The 17,112-nt window shown below is 42.2% G+C and overlaps 1 protein-coding gene across 1 annotated transcript in view; it reads right to left on the bottom strand.

Moving 5' to 3' along the window:
• LOC147700477 (putative cation-transporting ATPase 13A4) overlaps positions 1-17,112 on the bottom strand; it is a 567,847-nt gene that overhangs the window by 176,919 nt on the left and 373,816 nt on the right. Inside the window, exon 25 of the mRNA XM_086928422.1 lies at positions 11,304-11,400. Coding sequence (XP_086784548.1) covers positions 11,304-11,400 — 97 coding nt within the window. The remainder of the gene's footprint in view (positions 1-11,303; positions 11,401-17,112) is intronic.

Genomic DNA, 17,112 nt, shown 5'->3' on the forward strand with positions numbered 1-17,112 from the left:
GAGCTGGATTTTCTCGGCTGGAGAAAAAGACAGTGTCTCTCTCAGTGCGTCAAAGGGAGGGGCGTTTTCCTTCGGCTCTGGCAACAGCTGGGCTCTCGGACAAGTAGAACGTCGCTCTGCTCCCCACCACCGTGTGTTTGCTTAAGGCAACGTTGGTATATTTATACCTGAAAGGTGCTTGGGTTTGACGTAAGGTTGGACATAAGACGTCACTAAGAACTAACAGTTCTTTCTGGACTCCAGGAGTTCTTGTGCAAATCAAAACAAAAGCAGGGGGAATTCCCGGGCTGCTGGAGGCTTGGTTTGTTTAAAGAACGCGTTGTGCTTTCTAGGAGTCTATAGGAGGAGCCTTGCCATGCTTTGGACTGCATGGGCTATTACTAAATATGGATATGATTCTTATGCCTTTATAAGGATACTATTTATTATAACCACATTAGGGCATGAATCGGGAATATCGAATTAGGGTCCTTGATAGAAATACAACAAATCATTCTGATGACAGTGATGATAATACAAACCATGGTAAATCTGACAGGAATGGCAGAAGATGGACTGAGAGGGATGTGCCTCCCTATTGTGAACAAGAGAGAGAGGAAAAGGGGGAGAGAGAGCGGGGGAGAGATGAGCGTTTTGAAAGCAGACATAGAGAGGAGAGGGATGAATCTCCTGAATTGAGAATGAGATATAGACGACACAGATTTTCTGAGTGAAATTCACAATATTTTGCGGATGACAAGAATCCATTTCGTGATTGGAATAAGTATGAACGAGAGGTGATACTACCTAAAAGATTCGAAAGTCTCTATCCTGATTTGACCTGGGCGTTGGAACGCAATAAAAAAATGACTAGGAAATAGGTCAAGCTCCGGCACGCAATTGGGCTTACAGAGATAATAGACCTTATGTAGATATTGAAATCTTTTGGAGACATCGTAACATACAGAGGGCCCGAGCATTGTTAGATACAGAAGCGGAGGCCACTTTAATTTATGGAAACCCAAAGAAATTTAAAGGACAATTGTTTACGATTACTGGCCTAGGTGGTAAAGGAACTCCAGCAGTACAAACAAATGTTGAAATGAAAATAGGTAGAATTCCCCGGAAAGAATATTCTATACTAGTAGTACCCCTTCTTGAATATATAATTGGAATTGACATTTTAAAAGGAATGACATTATATTTAGATGATGGATGTTATTGATTTGGAGACAGGAAATACATATCATCAAAGTCTGTGAGAGTTGGTCATTTGAGAATTCCTCCTGTAAAAATCCCTCAAGCCACAAAAGTAATTTCCCAGAAACAGTATCGCATTCCAGGTGGGCATGAAGAGATCTTTGTTACAATTCAGAATTTAGTGGATGCAGGAGTTATAACCCCGATTACTTCTGCCTGGAATAATCCTGTATGGCCGGTGCGTAAAAGTGATAATTCTTGGTGCATGAAAGTTGATTATCGCGAATTGAACAAACATACACCTCCTTTGACTGTCGCAGTACCTGACATTATTACTTTAATTGAGAGAATTCAAAAACATTCAGGAACTTGGTATGCGTCTATTGATATTGCTAATGCCTTCTTTTCCATCCCGATTACCCTTGAGTGCCAGGAACAGTTCAGTTTTACATGGAATGGACGTCAAATGACGTCCAGAAGTCTTCCCCAGGGCTATGTGCATAGTCCTAAGATCTGTCACCGGCTGGTGGCAGAACATTTAACTGAAGTACCGATAAACTCACAAATACCGGTGTTTTATTACATTGATAATATGTTGATTCAAGGTGAAACACAGCAACAAGTTCAGACTGTAATCCTGGCTCATTTGCAAAGTAGAGGTTGGGAAATTAATCCAGACAAATTGCAAGGTCCAGCACAAAGTGTAAAATTTCTAGGCATTAATTGGCATGAAGGGAATCGAGAAGTAATTCCACAGGTAAAACAGAAAATTGCAGAATTTGCAGTTTCGCGAAACAGAAAGGAAGCACAGAGATTTTTTTGTTTATTTGGCTTTTGGCGTCAACATATCCCACATTTGAGTCAGATATTAGCCCCTTTGTATAAAGTTACCCGTAAAAAGAATGTGTTTGAATGGAATAAACTGCAGCGAGATGCATTTGATTTGGCGAAAGAGCGAATCAGCATGCTTTGGATTTGTGGCCCAGGCGTGATGGTGATGTGGATTTGAATGTGTCTGTGCAAGGCCCTTATGCGAATTGGAGTCTGTGGCAAAAACAAGGTAAAACAAAAGTACCGTTAGGTTTCTGGACTAAAAAGTTACCCGATGCTGGTGAGCGTTATACACCATTTGAAAAACAGTTACTTGCATGTTATTGGGCTCTGGTGGATACCGAGCAACTGACTTTGGGACATGATGTAATTTTGAGACCTGAAATTCCTATTGTGTAATGGGTTTTGAGTTCACCAAAAACTCATAGGATTGGACGCGCTCAAGAAGCAATTGTGATTAAATGGAAATGGTATATACAAGACAGAGCACGTGTAGGACCGAAGGGTGTTGCGACGTTACATGAGCAAGTGGCGCTGGCGCCGTTAGGAGAGGCAGAAAGTGATTGCTCCATACCTATAGTACAGGAATCCCCTGTTAAGTGGGGTAAGCCATTTGATGATTTGTCCGTGGAGGACAGAAAACACGTGTGGTTTACGGATGGTTCAGCGAGGTACATTGGAGAGAAGAGGCATTGGAAGGCAGTATCCTACAATCCGATCACACAGAAATTGTTAAGTACCACAGGTGAAGGAAAAAGTAGTAAATTTGCTGAACTATATGCTGTTTATCAAGTTTTGAAACAAGAGCTGCCTGGTACATGTCATATTTTTACTGATTCTTGGTCCACTGCTCATGGTCTAGCGGTTTGGTTACCCACATGGTATTCCCATGACTGGAAACTGCATTCCAAAGAGTTTGGGGTAAACACTTATGGCAAGAGATTTGGGAACTACTTCTTCAGAGTAACGTGACAGTTTTTCATGTTGATGCATACACACACGTAGACTCCCTTGACAAACTTTTTCACCGAATTGCAGATGAGAAATCTAACATTTCTGAGGCAATGGTGGATAAACAAGATTTTGATTTGGCGGGATTGGCGAAATGGGCCCACCAGAAATCAGGAAATTTTGGAGAAAGAATCACTAGCAGGTGGGCCGCCGATCAAGGAATTCATATTCCTCTCAATTTGATTAAAGACGTTATACTTCATTGCCCCATATGTCAGCATTCTAGACAGCGAGAAGTGCCCCAAAGTGTAAGAGGTCAATTGCATCGAGGAAAATCCCCTGCACAGATTTGGCAAATAGATTATAACGGTCCTCTTCCCATGAGTAAAAATTGTCAGTATGTTTGTACAGTTGTAAATACTTTTAGTGGTCTTTTAGTGGCCTTACCCTGTAAGAGAGCTACTCAGATTAATACTATTAAAACGTTAGAGTTAATCATGTTTAGGGCTCCCGGTTTTATGGTATTTATTTTTTTTGCCATTTCCGTCTGTATTCATCCATATTTATTTTTTAGGCATTTTTTCTGTATTTATCCACATTTATTTTTGCCACAAGCAAAAGACGACGCTACAGCTAGTATTTTTCCACATTTATTTAAAATGACAATTTTATTCATTTTCTAGTACAATATAGGCTATATTGTACCAGAAAAACAAATAAAAAATTGGTTAAAAAAAAGGGCAGGAAGTGTAGGGTGGAGAGAGGAGCACGAGGTGGATGCATAACTATAGAGCCTTTGGTGTTTGGTACCCCAGGGGCATCTAACCACAAGCATTGGCATAGCCAATAGGTCTGGCCTTTGAGACCTTTTAAGTGTTTGGCCATGCAGCACATTATCCTGGGTTCTACAACATCTGCAGTTAAGAGTTTGTTTTATTGTGTAGGAGGTGGCAGTGTATACCTCACACATTGCGGGGCACTCTCACCTCATGCTGGTCAACGGGCACAGGCTTGCCTGCTTACTGTGTGTAGGTGCACCTCTCACAGAGTTGTCTGTATTAAGCAAGCCTCAGGACTGAAAAACGGAGCAGGGCGAGCTTTAATGTCAAAGTGCAAAATGCACGCGACGTTAGTTTAGCAGGTTCTGCGTTCCTTGTGGAGAACTATCTCCCCACCAACAAACACAAGGAAGTGTACAAAAAGAAAACTGTTTCGTACAGACACATCTGATAAAAACAATATATGAAATATAGTCTGAGGTCTTGGAAGCCACTGCATCTTTTGATAAAAGCTCCTCTGAAAAGACAAACCACTTTAAAAAGAAAATGACAAATTGGAGAGCGGGAATAAAACAGATTACAAAAGTGCCACAAAGAAAAACAAGAACACACTGGAAACAGTAATGAAATGCGCAGTTAATTATAAAGAAATGCACGTTCAAAAAGTGGAACCGTGTAGTTAAATACACAGTAGTCTCAAAGATTAAACCATGAGAAGACAAAAATACGGTTATGTCATAAGCTTGCAACTCACGGCCGCAGAGCACAGACACTTTAAAGGAATTATAAAAATTGCGAAAAGGATATTATTTTGATCGCCGAATTCTTGAGGCTTGGAGGATGCAGCAATGTAGCAGCTGCCTTTAATTGAAATTATTTTACACAATGCTTACGGAGGTAACAAGGGGTCAAGCATAAACGGATTATGTTTCCAGCAAAATAATAAACAAAATATCAGTGGGGATGCTTGAATTTCTACCTCCTGGCTTCCCCACTCGACAACTGTGTGATCATACACAATTGCCTTAATCTCACTGCGACACCAAAACAGGAAGGTAACTTAGAAATGGGCTACATAGTAAGCAACACTCAGCCACACTGTGACCCTTCTAGAGGTGTACCTCTAGTCATCTCAAATAGAAGGCCACGTGACCACAGCAAGCAAGTAACACTCGACTATCTCCCCGCCCAGCGTGAATTCATTAACGAGCAGAAGAGCATTAAACGAGGCAAACATTCCGAGTGATATCCACGCTGCAGCAGTCAGGCGGGCAACTAGAGCCAAATTTCGGGGGGGGGGGGGGGCTGAAAACTATTTTTTTGGTTGGGGGGGCTAATTCTTCAAACATAGACAGAGTGGCTGTAGAATGGAGTGCAAAAACATCAAAAGCCTCATTTACAAGTAGATGATCTTTTAAAGACCTGCTAAGCACTCAGGTGCGGCTGCAATTAGATTGTCACCATCCCCCGAAGCTGTCTCTGCCCGGGCTGACTCACACGACGTGGGTTGGGGGCGGGGGGAGTTTGGGGGTCTGAAGCCCTTTGAGCCCAATGGGTGTTTTGCGCCTGGCAGCAGTCACGCAGATATAATATCTAATGCCAACTGTCTAATGAGTTGGAATACCCACGTAATTTCTTTCCTTGTTGAGCCAAAAGTGCATCACTTCAGAGTCAATGGAAATGGAATTATTTTGACTAAATGCAGTCAGTGTGTATGCACGGACTGACATGGCACCTATTAAGTCACGTTAAAGTGCTCAGTGCTGTGTATGCATATGGTACTTTAACCTGCTACCACCACCAAGGAGGTTATATGGTTAAAGTGCAAGATGGCGGAAGGCTCAGAGTGCATAGATGTAACTTTAAATCTAATATTTGCAAAGCCCGACAGGCGCAAAATTGGTCCGTGAAATAAAGGAAGTCAAAACGTAGGGGCAAATGTGAATGCAAAATTGCATCAATGCAACCTTTGTCGAATTTGCACAGCATCTGTAATAATGAGCTGACGAGCAAAAAAAATAAAGTACCCCTCTCAGTAAAGTTTAAACTTATAAAGGTGCATGTTAATATTTCATGGAGGAGGGAACGTAGACTGAGTACCTCACAGGTTCAAGTCAGATGGAGTTGCTTGCTGCGCGAGGTAAAGCTGACACGTCGCACCCGAGTACTTCAGAGGTCTTTAAAAAGACCATTCACTTGTTAACGAGGCTTTGTTATTTTTCTCACCCCTTTTCAGACTGTGGGCAGTGTTACAGGTCCTCCTGGTGAGAGCTGCCTTTTGTACAAGGGACAGCAGAATTGTTTCTTTGTGTTTCTTTTTAATGTCGGTATCAAAATACCCGACGGCAGCATTGCAAAACTTGCTAGTATTTTGCCGTTTCTACGCATAAATACAGACAAAGGAAATATAGATTTCCGTCTGTATTTATATGTAAAAATCCGTAAAAACGGAAAACCGGGAGCCCTAATCATGTTGTACTATGGTGTTCCACTTCAAATACAATCTGACAACGCATCTCATTTTAAAGGCAGACTAGTGCAGGAATTTTGTGTAGAAAAAAACATCGAATGGGTGTTTCATATACCTTATTACCCACAGGCAGCAGGCCTTGTGGAGAGAATGAATGGTTTGTTGAAAGATCAATTACTTAGGTTATCAAATGACAACTATAAGAACTGGAGAGATCATTTGTTTGATGCATTGTTAATTTTGAATAATCGTCCTTATTTGAATTCTGATTCCCCATTAATGCGTTTATTTCCTCCAGCTATTGATGCTAAACCTAACACAGTGGAGAGTACAGCGATGTATTGGGAAATTTCCCCTGGAGCCTTGGCTCCTTGCAGAGCAACCCCAGGTTCTGCAGGCCTAGACCTGCATTCTATAAACACCATTAGTTTAAAGAAAGAAGACATTACTATTGTGGAGACCGGCATTGGTGTTCCTCCTGTTGGAGGTTTTGGATTAATTGCCCCGAGATCTGGCTTGGCTTTCAAAGGTGTCCAGGTGCTCGGAGGTGTCATTGACAGTGATTATCAAGGATAGATTACAGTGATCCTATTAAACAGTGGTGATTCTGATTTACTAATGCACAAAGCAGACCGAGTTGCTCAATTGCTAATTATGCCTGTTTTCAGTGGTGAGATTCAAAAAGGCACTGCCCCCACTCTGTTATCTGTACGAGGAAAAAAGGGTTTTGGCTCCACTGATAATCCCAGAGCGAGAGTGTGGGTTCAGTCACCTAAAAATCCCCCTGAACAGGCTGAAATAATTGCAACCGGTCAGGACAATACCGTCCTAGTGATGAGGCCAGGGCAAGATAGCTGGGAAGCAGTCCCAGCTGATAAATGTTATTTGCGAGAATGAATAATATCCGTATTTGATCCCATTCTCCTAGACCATCGTTTGGACTGCTGCTGTCGGAAGTGTCGTCGCTGGACTCCTTTTGGCTTGCTGCGCCGAGAGACGGGCGAGCCCCCAGGACTGGAATAATTCCTTGGACCGAAGACGTCGTTCTTCTGCGTCGTGGGATTCATCATCCAATTTTTGGACGTCTCTAGGCAGGAGACTTACTAACTCCATGCAGACACTTGCCCATATTTTTGATTTATCGAATGCTTATCCCAATGTAATTTTTTGTGATTTTGCAGCCTGTGATTACTGTGCTCTATGCACGGTTTTGCCTGATTTACAGCCCTCTTTGAGTTTTCAAATAACAACCTACAATGTTACCGAGGGTGATCTTTGCTTTTTCATGACCTGTGATCCTAATATCATAGGCAAGTGCGTTCAATTAAGACAGAAAAATGTTACTTCATTTACTACCCATGAAAGAACTCTATGTTTTGAAATACTATCTAAATCATGTTCTTCTGTTAGAAATAATATGACTTGTAGGCGTCTTGTAGTTACCCCTAGTCACTATCGTATGGTATTATTACCTTCTGGATGGCTATTTTCATGTGGCAATTCATCTTGGCCCTATATTCCTGCTAATATTACTGGAGGTCCTTGTGCTATTACCAGATTGAGTTTATTAATGTTTTCTTCACATCCTAATGTAATTTCGCGTATTACACGTGATGCCCCGCCTTGAAAGCCAATTGTGATTCCTCATTACATTTATTTTCTGCATCTGAGTATCTAGTTTAGCGTTTTCTATTTTAGGTATTCCTGCATTATCTGTATACAATGCTAAATCCATTGGAAAATTGGCTTGCTGGATGGTCAAGTCTATTAACCATACTTCTGTTGTTTTATCTGACCTATTATTAGATGCTCAAGGTGAGCGTAGAGCCATTTTACAAAATAGAGCTGCAATAGATTACCTTTTACTTAAACATGGTCATGCTGCTCAGATTTTGAGGGCCTTTGTTGTTTAATTTTTATCGGACCATTCCAAATCCATCCAGTCCCATATTGATAAACTTCATGAATTAACAGAAGAAGTTAGGCAACACATAGATCCAGGGTGGTTTGATTGGTTTTTCAGTTGGTTGCCCGATTTGCACTCCCTGCGTCGAGTGTTGGGGGGTGTCTTGATTGCTATTTGTATTTTAGTTGCTATTTGTTGTTGCATTCAATGTGCCCCTTCCTTAATTACATTTTTTAGACCACACACTATGTCTAGATATGTTAGTTTTGTTTTTTATTATTCTTCATCAGATGTTCGCTCAATTTGACAGATGTTAGTTGACAAAAGTCAAGGGTGAAGTGGAGTGACCGGATATTTTGTCCTTTTTCTGAGTGATGGTGACTTTAGTCTACTACCATCACATTAGTATAGTGGATAGATCCCTATTTTCGGCCTATTCTTAGGTTTAGCCTATTGACTTTGGCATAATAATATGTCCTTTCATCATTTTCAGGCCTGAAGGCCTATATTAGAGGGTAGATCCTTTATTCCTGATATTATATTACCTATTGGTAGGGCTAGCTTATGTATTTAGATAGAGCTATGCGTCTCTTTTATCTTTTTCGGGCCTACAGGGCTCATACGAGAGAGACTCCATTTTCTTTCCTGCCTCAGCTGCTCGAGGCGCTTGTAGGTCAAGAGTGATGTTTTAGTTATGAGCTGTTGCTCACTGGAGAGGAACCGGTCAGAGATGGCCCTTATAGGAGGAATGTAAGCAGAGCTCGGGTTTTAGACGAAACAGCAGTTGGCCACTGTGGGAGCGTCGGAGGCCCGGAGCCTGGTACAGGAATCTGGTGGGCAGCAGGTTACTGTCTGGAAAAGTTCCATGAACGAAGAGCTCTTTATATTATCGAGGTGTAGAGAGGAGAGGCAGGCAGATGACAGTTAGCAGTTGCAGCCGACAGTTGGAGTTTTGAACGATCAAAGGCTGATGATCTTTCGGAGAGACTGAAGCTACATCGTGAGTCAGTCTGTTAGAGCAGTTGGCGATAGTTAAACGTCGGAGTTAGAACAATCAGAGTGAAGAAGTTAGTTGAATAGATGGTTTCCAGAGCGGCTGAAACTATATCATTAGATTGAAGTCTGGAGGCGAAGACAGTTTGTGGGAGAGAGGAAGCCAGTGCAAAGTAATCGGTGCAGAGCTGAGACACAGAGAAGAAGAAGACGAGAGAAGGGTTCCAGTGCATTGAAGGAGCATAGCGGTGCAGACGTGTATCCGTGGGTGCAGAGTAGAATCTGAGATGAGCCAAGGCACAGACGAGAGATGGACCCAGATGACAGCTAGAACCTGACTCCGTAATTATAAGGTGAAGTCTGTCCTGTCATTATAGTATGCAGATATACTAACTCTTTCCATTACTTTTCAGGCTATGCTTAGACTGTTAGGTAGTATTGTAATGTTTTCTTTGTCTGTTATTGTGTAATAAAGGGACCCCAGTTTGTAACGAACATATATATATATTTGAGTATTATTTCTATGATAAAGCTAACCTTTCTTTACAGCCAGATGCCAGCGTATGGAAGGATGGGCGAGTCCCTTCCTACAGGTAACTGATGCGGGAGATTGATGTGAGTTTTATGTCAGGGAATAATTCTCAAGTATAACAATTTGGCAGTTCTTGTGTGAGAGGATCGGATCTCCTATCTATCACATGAGGGATAATAATTCATAAAAGGTAGAAAATACTCCCAGTAAATATTAGGTACTTAGAAACCTCTCCCCAGTAGAGAGAGAGAGCAGAAGGTACTAATAGGACAGTGAGATCGCTCAAGATAGGGCGTTAATGAGAACACCAATTGGGATTGGTGTGTAATGAGATTGCGCAAGATAGAGCATTAGTGAGAACACTGATTGGGGATGGTGTGGTAGAGTGAGCTGCTCTCCAATATGAGAGGGAGGGTAGAATAGTCCGCGCCAGATTGTCGCGGGGCTATAAGGTGAGATCATAGGATGAGACATGGAATTCCGTAGTTATTAGTGACTATTCTTAGTAATCCCTTAGATCTAGTGTGTTTGATGGTATAAGCTTGTATATTGCGAATTCCCCATTCCCGGGTAAGTATTCAGGGACTGTTTTAAATAGGGTCCGGGAAGGGATGGTGTTACGTTTTGGCCGGGTTGGTTGTATCTAGGTGAGTGGGTAATTCTTGGTCAGAGAATCCGGTCATTACAGCCTCCCAAGCCTTAGTGAGTCTCCGCGGGGTCCCTGTTCACAAGAGGATAATATGCAAAACTCTTTGTATTAATTGCAAAGTACTTCAGGGATTAGGCCCAGCTTTTCTAAGAGAAAAACTCAGAAGGAACCTGTGGTGCTGCTATCTCATAAACTGTCCTCTTGGGGAGGCAGGAGCTTTGTGGTGGGTGCAGCTTGGAACTGAAACTTGCTTTCTTTGGAAATTAAAACAGCTTCCTGCCTTCTGAGCTTCCGTAAGTCTCTAAACACTTAACTTTCCAATAAATAATAGCGGTGGTCTTTTAATGACCTTGGGGCATATTAGCAAGAACCTTGTTAAAATGATCGCTGTTTTAGCAGCAGGAAACTGCTAAATTCCAATAGAAGCCCAGGTTAGATGTGCAGGACATCTAACCTGGGCTTCTATTGGAATTCTATAACGCATATTAGCAAGCCCATTATTGCTGATTTAGCGTCAGTTTCCAGCCTCTAAAATGGCAATAATTTTACGAGGTTCTTGCTAGTATGCCCTCTTGTTACTTAACACCAAGATGCATCAGGGTATGTGTTTTATCTTTACAAAACCTAAAATAAAAGAGCTTGACTCTCCACTGAGACTGGGTGATCCTGTGGTGGGTGAAGGAATTGAACACTGATTTCCACCAGTCGAGCCAGCTGAGGCTCTGCTCTGCTGCGCCTCCTCTACATAGAGAGGGGGCAGAGGGCTGCCTGGTGGGACATCCAACAACTCTTTCTGAGGCGTCTGCTCTGCCAAACTCTGCCAAGTTCTTAATGACGCTCTTAGAACCTGGCAAACAGTCCAAATAGCTACAGTAGACCATATAACCTTCTACGTCTATGATTGCTGGGAAAATATAATTTGAATATGTTTCTTCTGTGAGGATCAGGTTTTTTGTGCACAATAATAAACAAGACATTTTGTATATGAAAGAAGTCAATTGTTTGATTTTTACCCAAAGAACGAGAAGGGCGCACAGGAAAGAAGTAACCCTGGTGCCAATGATGTACTTGGAGATGCTGAATGAAGACGCGAGTGTGCACCGTCCTTCCCTGTGGAGAAGATAACAAGGCGAGGTTAAAATGGAGAGATAGAAGCAATTTATGTAGATTCACACAAGTGTAAAATCCATGGATCTTGAAAATGGAGAACATGGGTTACAAGAGGTTTCCAGATGCTACTAGTAGTTGCAAGACTTTGTTAATCAGGGAGTGAGGAACTGGCGAGCCAAGACTCCCTCCTGTCTTAGCACAACGGTAAGCAGATATTTAATCCAGAGTAAAAACTACATCTTAGTTTTAACAATATTTGAGACTGATCACTAAGACCTTTATGCATTTGGCACTCCATTTCAGTTTTACAACAATTATATGGCTGTCAAAAATCTGTAAACTCAGTGGATTAAATGCATCTACAGAAAGCACCAAGGGCCTCATTTATGAGGCTGTGCGCCACTTTTACGCCACCGGTGCGTCACTTTTCATGACACGCCAGTGGGGTAAAAAATGCGCCTTGTTGCGCCATATTTACCAAGTGACGCATCTAGGTAGATGCGTCACTTTGTAAACCCCTGCGCCACATTATACCTGTGCCAGGTATAATGTATACAGGGGGGGTGTTTTGACGCAAGAAAGGGTCATGGAAGTGACGCAGTGAAATCTATAAGATTTCAATGCGCCATTTCTTGGCCGCTAATGCGTCAAAATCTTACGCCTGCTTCATGGCAGGCGTAAGACTGGCGAAGGCACCAACAACATGGGACTTGCCCAAGTGAAAGTACAGATTGTTCGAGTTGCGTCACTTTTGTGACACACTCCAGCAATGCGTCACTTTTGCGCCTACAGATACGTCAGAAATACTGACATATCTGTAACTCCTTGCGACATGATGCGTCATATTATAAATATGACACAACAATCATGACGCAAGGAGTGCGCACTGAGAAGTGACGCATCGCTGCTTTCCACAGCGATGCGTCATTTCTCATAAATGAGGCCCCAAGTTTGTCCCATGTGATATTCGAGTATTTCCTCCAGTCCTGATGTGTTCTTTTTATCCTAGTTTAATTTTAATATGTTATTATAAATGGAGAACTGAAAGTACCAGAATACAAAATACAAAAAAATCAGGGTTGTTTAGTCATACATGTCTGTCGTGGGATAACTGAAGAGCCCTACAGATTACACGCTTGATTTCCAATGCGGCGGCATCAGCAGAGGAGGTACCCATTGTGAAGAGATGTGGGTAACTATCAGATCACAGGCTCCATCACTCTTCAATCAGCTGTGTGGGCTGAGGCAGCAGCTGCAGGGACCTTGGGCAACAGGCAGGAAACAGATTCACATCAAGACAAAGTCAACTCAGTCGTTCATTCTTCAGGAGTCTATTACATCAGCCCCACCTGGACAGCATCACCCATAAAACAAAACAAAAGGACAACATTCTGCTTGACAGTAATCAATCAATCAATCGATCAATGCATTTTGTATAGCGTGCTACTCACCCGGAGGGCCTCAAGGCGCTTGGGGAGGGGGGGTCCGCTACTGCTCGAACAGCCAGGTCTTGAGTTGCTTCCTGAAGGCGAGGTGGTCTTGGGTCAGGCGGAGGTGGGTGGGGAGGGAGTTCCACGACTTGGCGGCCAGGTAGAAGAAGGATCTTCCTCCTGTAGTGGCTCTTCGGATGCGGGGTGTGGCGGCGAGGGCGTGGCTGGACGATCGAAGCTGGCGGTGGGAGCGTAGAAGTTGAGGCGGTCGTTGAGGTATCTTGGGCCTTGGTTGTGTAGAGCTTTGTGTGCAGAGCTTGTGTGCGTGGGTGAGGAGTCGGAACGTGATTCTCTTGTTGACGGGGAGCCAGTGCAGGTCTCTCAGGTGTCCGGAGATGTGTCTGTGTCTGGGGATGTCCAGGATGAGTCATTCTGAGGCGTTCTGGATCCGCTGGAGTCTTTTCTGGAGTTTTGCAGTGGTTCCAGCGTAGAGGGAGTTGCCGTAGTCTAGTCGGCTGGTGACGAGGGCCTGGGTGACCGTCTTTCTGGTTTCGGTGGGGATCCACCGGAAGATCTTCTGGAGCATGCGTAGGATGTTGAAGTACGAGGACGAGATGGCGTTGACTTGTCTGGTCATCGAGAGGGAGGAGTCCAGGATGAAGCCCAGGTTGCGTGCGTGGTCCGTTGGTTTTGGTGCGGTGCCCAGGGCAGGAGGCCACCAGGAGTCGTCCCAGGCGGAGGGCGATGATCCCAGGATGAGGACTTCCGTCTTGTCTGAGTTCAGTTTCAGGCGGCTGTTCTTCATCCACTCGGCTCCGTCTTTCATCCCTTCATGCAGGTTGGCTCTGGCGGTGGCGGGGTCATTGGTGAGGGAGAGGATCAGCTGGGTGTCGTCGGCGTAGGGGATGATGTTGAGGTTGTGTTGGCGTGCGATGGCCGCAAGGGAGCTCATGTGCAGAACACATAAAAGTTACAGATCGAAATGACTGGCTGTTTATGTGCAGGAACAATCGTTCCCTGCGACGCAGGCACCCTTGCACTATGGTGCCCACGTTGACAATAAGCTGCTAAATTTAGAGCCAGTGCTAGGGGAAATGCAGGAGTATACCACCGTCTTGTAAATACGGGACATCTCTGCATTTTTAGAATGGCGGAATGCGGCACTAGCAATTGTAGCTTAACACCATGCTCTGCCACTCTCTTGTAAATATGACCCTTATTCCCAGAGGTGCTTTGGACTGTCATGTGATTGGCCAAGGAGGCCTCTGAGAGTGCCGTGGATTTTGTGCCCCACTGTGTGTTCCGAGGGTCAAAGGTTGGGATAAGGGATGAGATGGAAATAAACTGCAATCATAGGACAGTGATTATGCATTTCAATTTTAGAAAACCTCTACTTATATTTTGATGATCTAATACAAGGTTTCTCAATTGTAGAGTGAAGCATCTCCCTGTGGAGGCCACAGTCAGCTGTAAATGGTCTCATGAATATTGTGGGTTTGCTGATTTTTTTAAAACTAAGACTGGTTTGCCTCTGTCAGTAGATGCACCTTACCCTCCACAGGACAAGAAACATGAGCTAAGGAAAGAATATCTGTCTGGATGGATCTTCAGCTCTTGCAAAAGATGCCTGCCCTAGCTTGGCAAGCAACGTGAAAGGTGGTTTAATTAATTTTTGGCCACCTCATGTTTAGATATAAGGTCAAAACACAGCACTTAAACTTGCTGAACGTTCAAAATTTAGATCTTCATTTTTGCAACGCTTTGAAGCTGTGCATAATACATTTTTTACAATGATCAGTTCTCCTAATGCTGACAAGCTCTCTGCTATTATGAAACATCTTATCAATATGATACATGGTGGCTATGCTATATTAATGTCAGGTGATTTCAACGCCCATACGTCTCTTCATGACACTGTGAGTACACCGGTTCTCTCAAACAGTGAGTGCCATATCCTACACTTCACCCGCAATACCAGTCGGGTGGGGAGTGTCACTGAACAATTTAGTGTGCGCTTCAAATTTTGTAAATGCTCATAGGATTAGCGGTAAACAGTCAAAATATCGACTACAAAATATCGAATGGACATAGCATGGAATGGACAGAATATAGTCAGCAAAAATATAGTTTTTAAGGTAATAGGTAACTAATTGTAATAAATAATTTTAATTTGTAATTTTAATTGATTAATTATTATATTATATTAAATTGGTAATTACTTTTAATTAATTTTTTATAGATATTAATATATCTATATATATTTTTAAATAATATATGAAGTATTTACTTTCCCTACTGTTGCACTCCCTGGAGTGGGAATAGTAATTTTTACCCCAACGCTATCCAACGCTTTCCTACTGTTGCACCTACTGGAGTGGGAATAGTAATTTTTACCCCTACGCTATCCAGACCTTTCCCTACTGTTGCACTCACTGGAGTGGTAATAGTATATTTTACCTCTACGCTATCCATCGCTACTGTTGCATTCACTGGAGTGGGAATAGTAATCTTTACCCCTACGCTATGCAACGTTTTCCCTACTGTTGCACTCACTGGAGTGGGAATAGTAATTTTTACCCCTACGCTATCCAGCGCTTTCCCTACTGTTGCACTCACTGGAGTGGGAATAGTAATTTTTACCCCTAAGCTATCCAACCCTTTCCCTACTGTTGAACTCTCTGGAGTGGGAATAGTAATTTTTACCCCTACGCTATCCAACGCTTTCCCTACTGTTGCACTCCCTGGAGTGGGAATAGTAATTTTTACCCCTACGCTATCCAACGCTTTCCATACTGTTGGACTCACTGGATTGGGAATAGTAATTTTACCCCTATGCTATCCAACGCTTTCCTACTGTTGCACTTACTGGAGTGGGAATAGTAATTTTTACCACTACGCTATCCAGAGCTTTCCCTACTGTTGCACTCACTGGAGTGGGAATAGTAATTTTTACCCCTACGCTATCCAACGCTTTCGCTACTGTTGGACCCACTGGAGTGGGAATAGTAATCTTTACCCCTACGCTATCCAACGCTTTCCCTACTGTTGCACTCACTGGAGTGGGAATAGTAATTTTTACCCCTACGCTATCCAACGCTTTCGCTACTGTTGGACCCACTGGAGTGGGAATAGTAATCTTTACCCCTACGCTATCCAGCGCTGTCCCTACTGTTGCGCTCACTGGAGTGGGAACAGTAATTATTACCCCTACGCTATCCAGCGCTTTCCCTACTGTTGCACTCACTGGAGTGGGAACAGTAATTTTTACCCCTAAGCTATCCAACGCTTTCCCTACTGTTGGACCCACTGGAGTGGGAATAGTAATTTTTACCCCTACACTATCCAACGCTTCCCTATTTTTGCACTCTTTGGAGTGGGAATCGTAATTTTTATCCCTACGCTATCCAACACTTTCCCTACTGTTGCACTCATTGGAGTGGGAATAGTAATTTTAACACTCCAGCTATCCTATGGTGATAATATTGTATATTTTATTAATAATATTATGTTAATATATATATATATATATATATATATATATATATGTTTTAACAAATAAAATTGTTTTATTTTTTTATAACTTAAATTAATTATTTAATACTTTTAAGGTTATTTAAGTATTCTTAAGTATATTTTAGTTATTTATTTTTAATATTTTTTAAATTTTACATTAATTTTAATAAATTTGATATTTTTACAAAGTACATATTTTTAAATGATACTTTGGAGTCGATATTTTTGTACTTACCTGTTTGTAGAGTCAAATCACTTTATTTGATTATTTTAAAATCATAAAAGTATGCTATAGAAATACATTGGAATAACAAGAACAGTAATTAGTTAAAAACTATTTAAAAGTTAAAAAGATTAAAATTCAGTATATACACAGTATTCAGTGGCGATCGGTAGGGACTAATTGCTGATTTGAGGAAATTTTTACAAACTTTACAAAGTCCTATAAAATGATGATCTCAGCAGTTCTTTTAATACACTAATCATTTAAGACAACTAGCACTGCTCAACATCTACGTAATGTAAAGCTGAAATCGTCCGAAGTCTATTCTGTCTTGAACAAATAGAGGCAGTCAAAAAGTTGGCTACCCCGAACATGACTGGTGGAGACTCCATGAGTTGTAGATACAGCAAGGCAAGTTTTATCTGCTTAAACCCTTTGTTCTTTAGTATTGGCTTAATGAATTTTTCCCTGCCAGTCTTAAAAAAGGGGCAAAGAAACACAAAGTACAGTAAATCCTGGTAAGAAAAATTGTCACATTTACATGGT

The sequence above is a fragment of the Lissotriton vulgaris genome, chromosome 7 (genome assembly GCF_964263255.1).
Source record: "Lissotriton vulgaris chromosome 7, aLisVul1.2, whole genome shotgun sequence".
Taxonomy (NCBI): Eukaryota; Metazoa; Chordata; class Amphibia; order Caudata; family Salamandridae; genus Lissotriton; species Lissotriton vulgaris.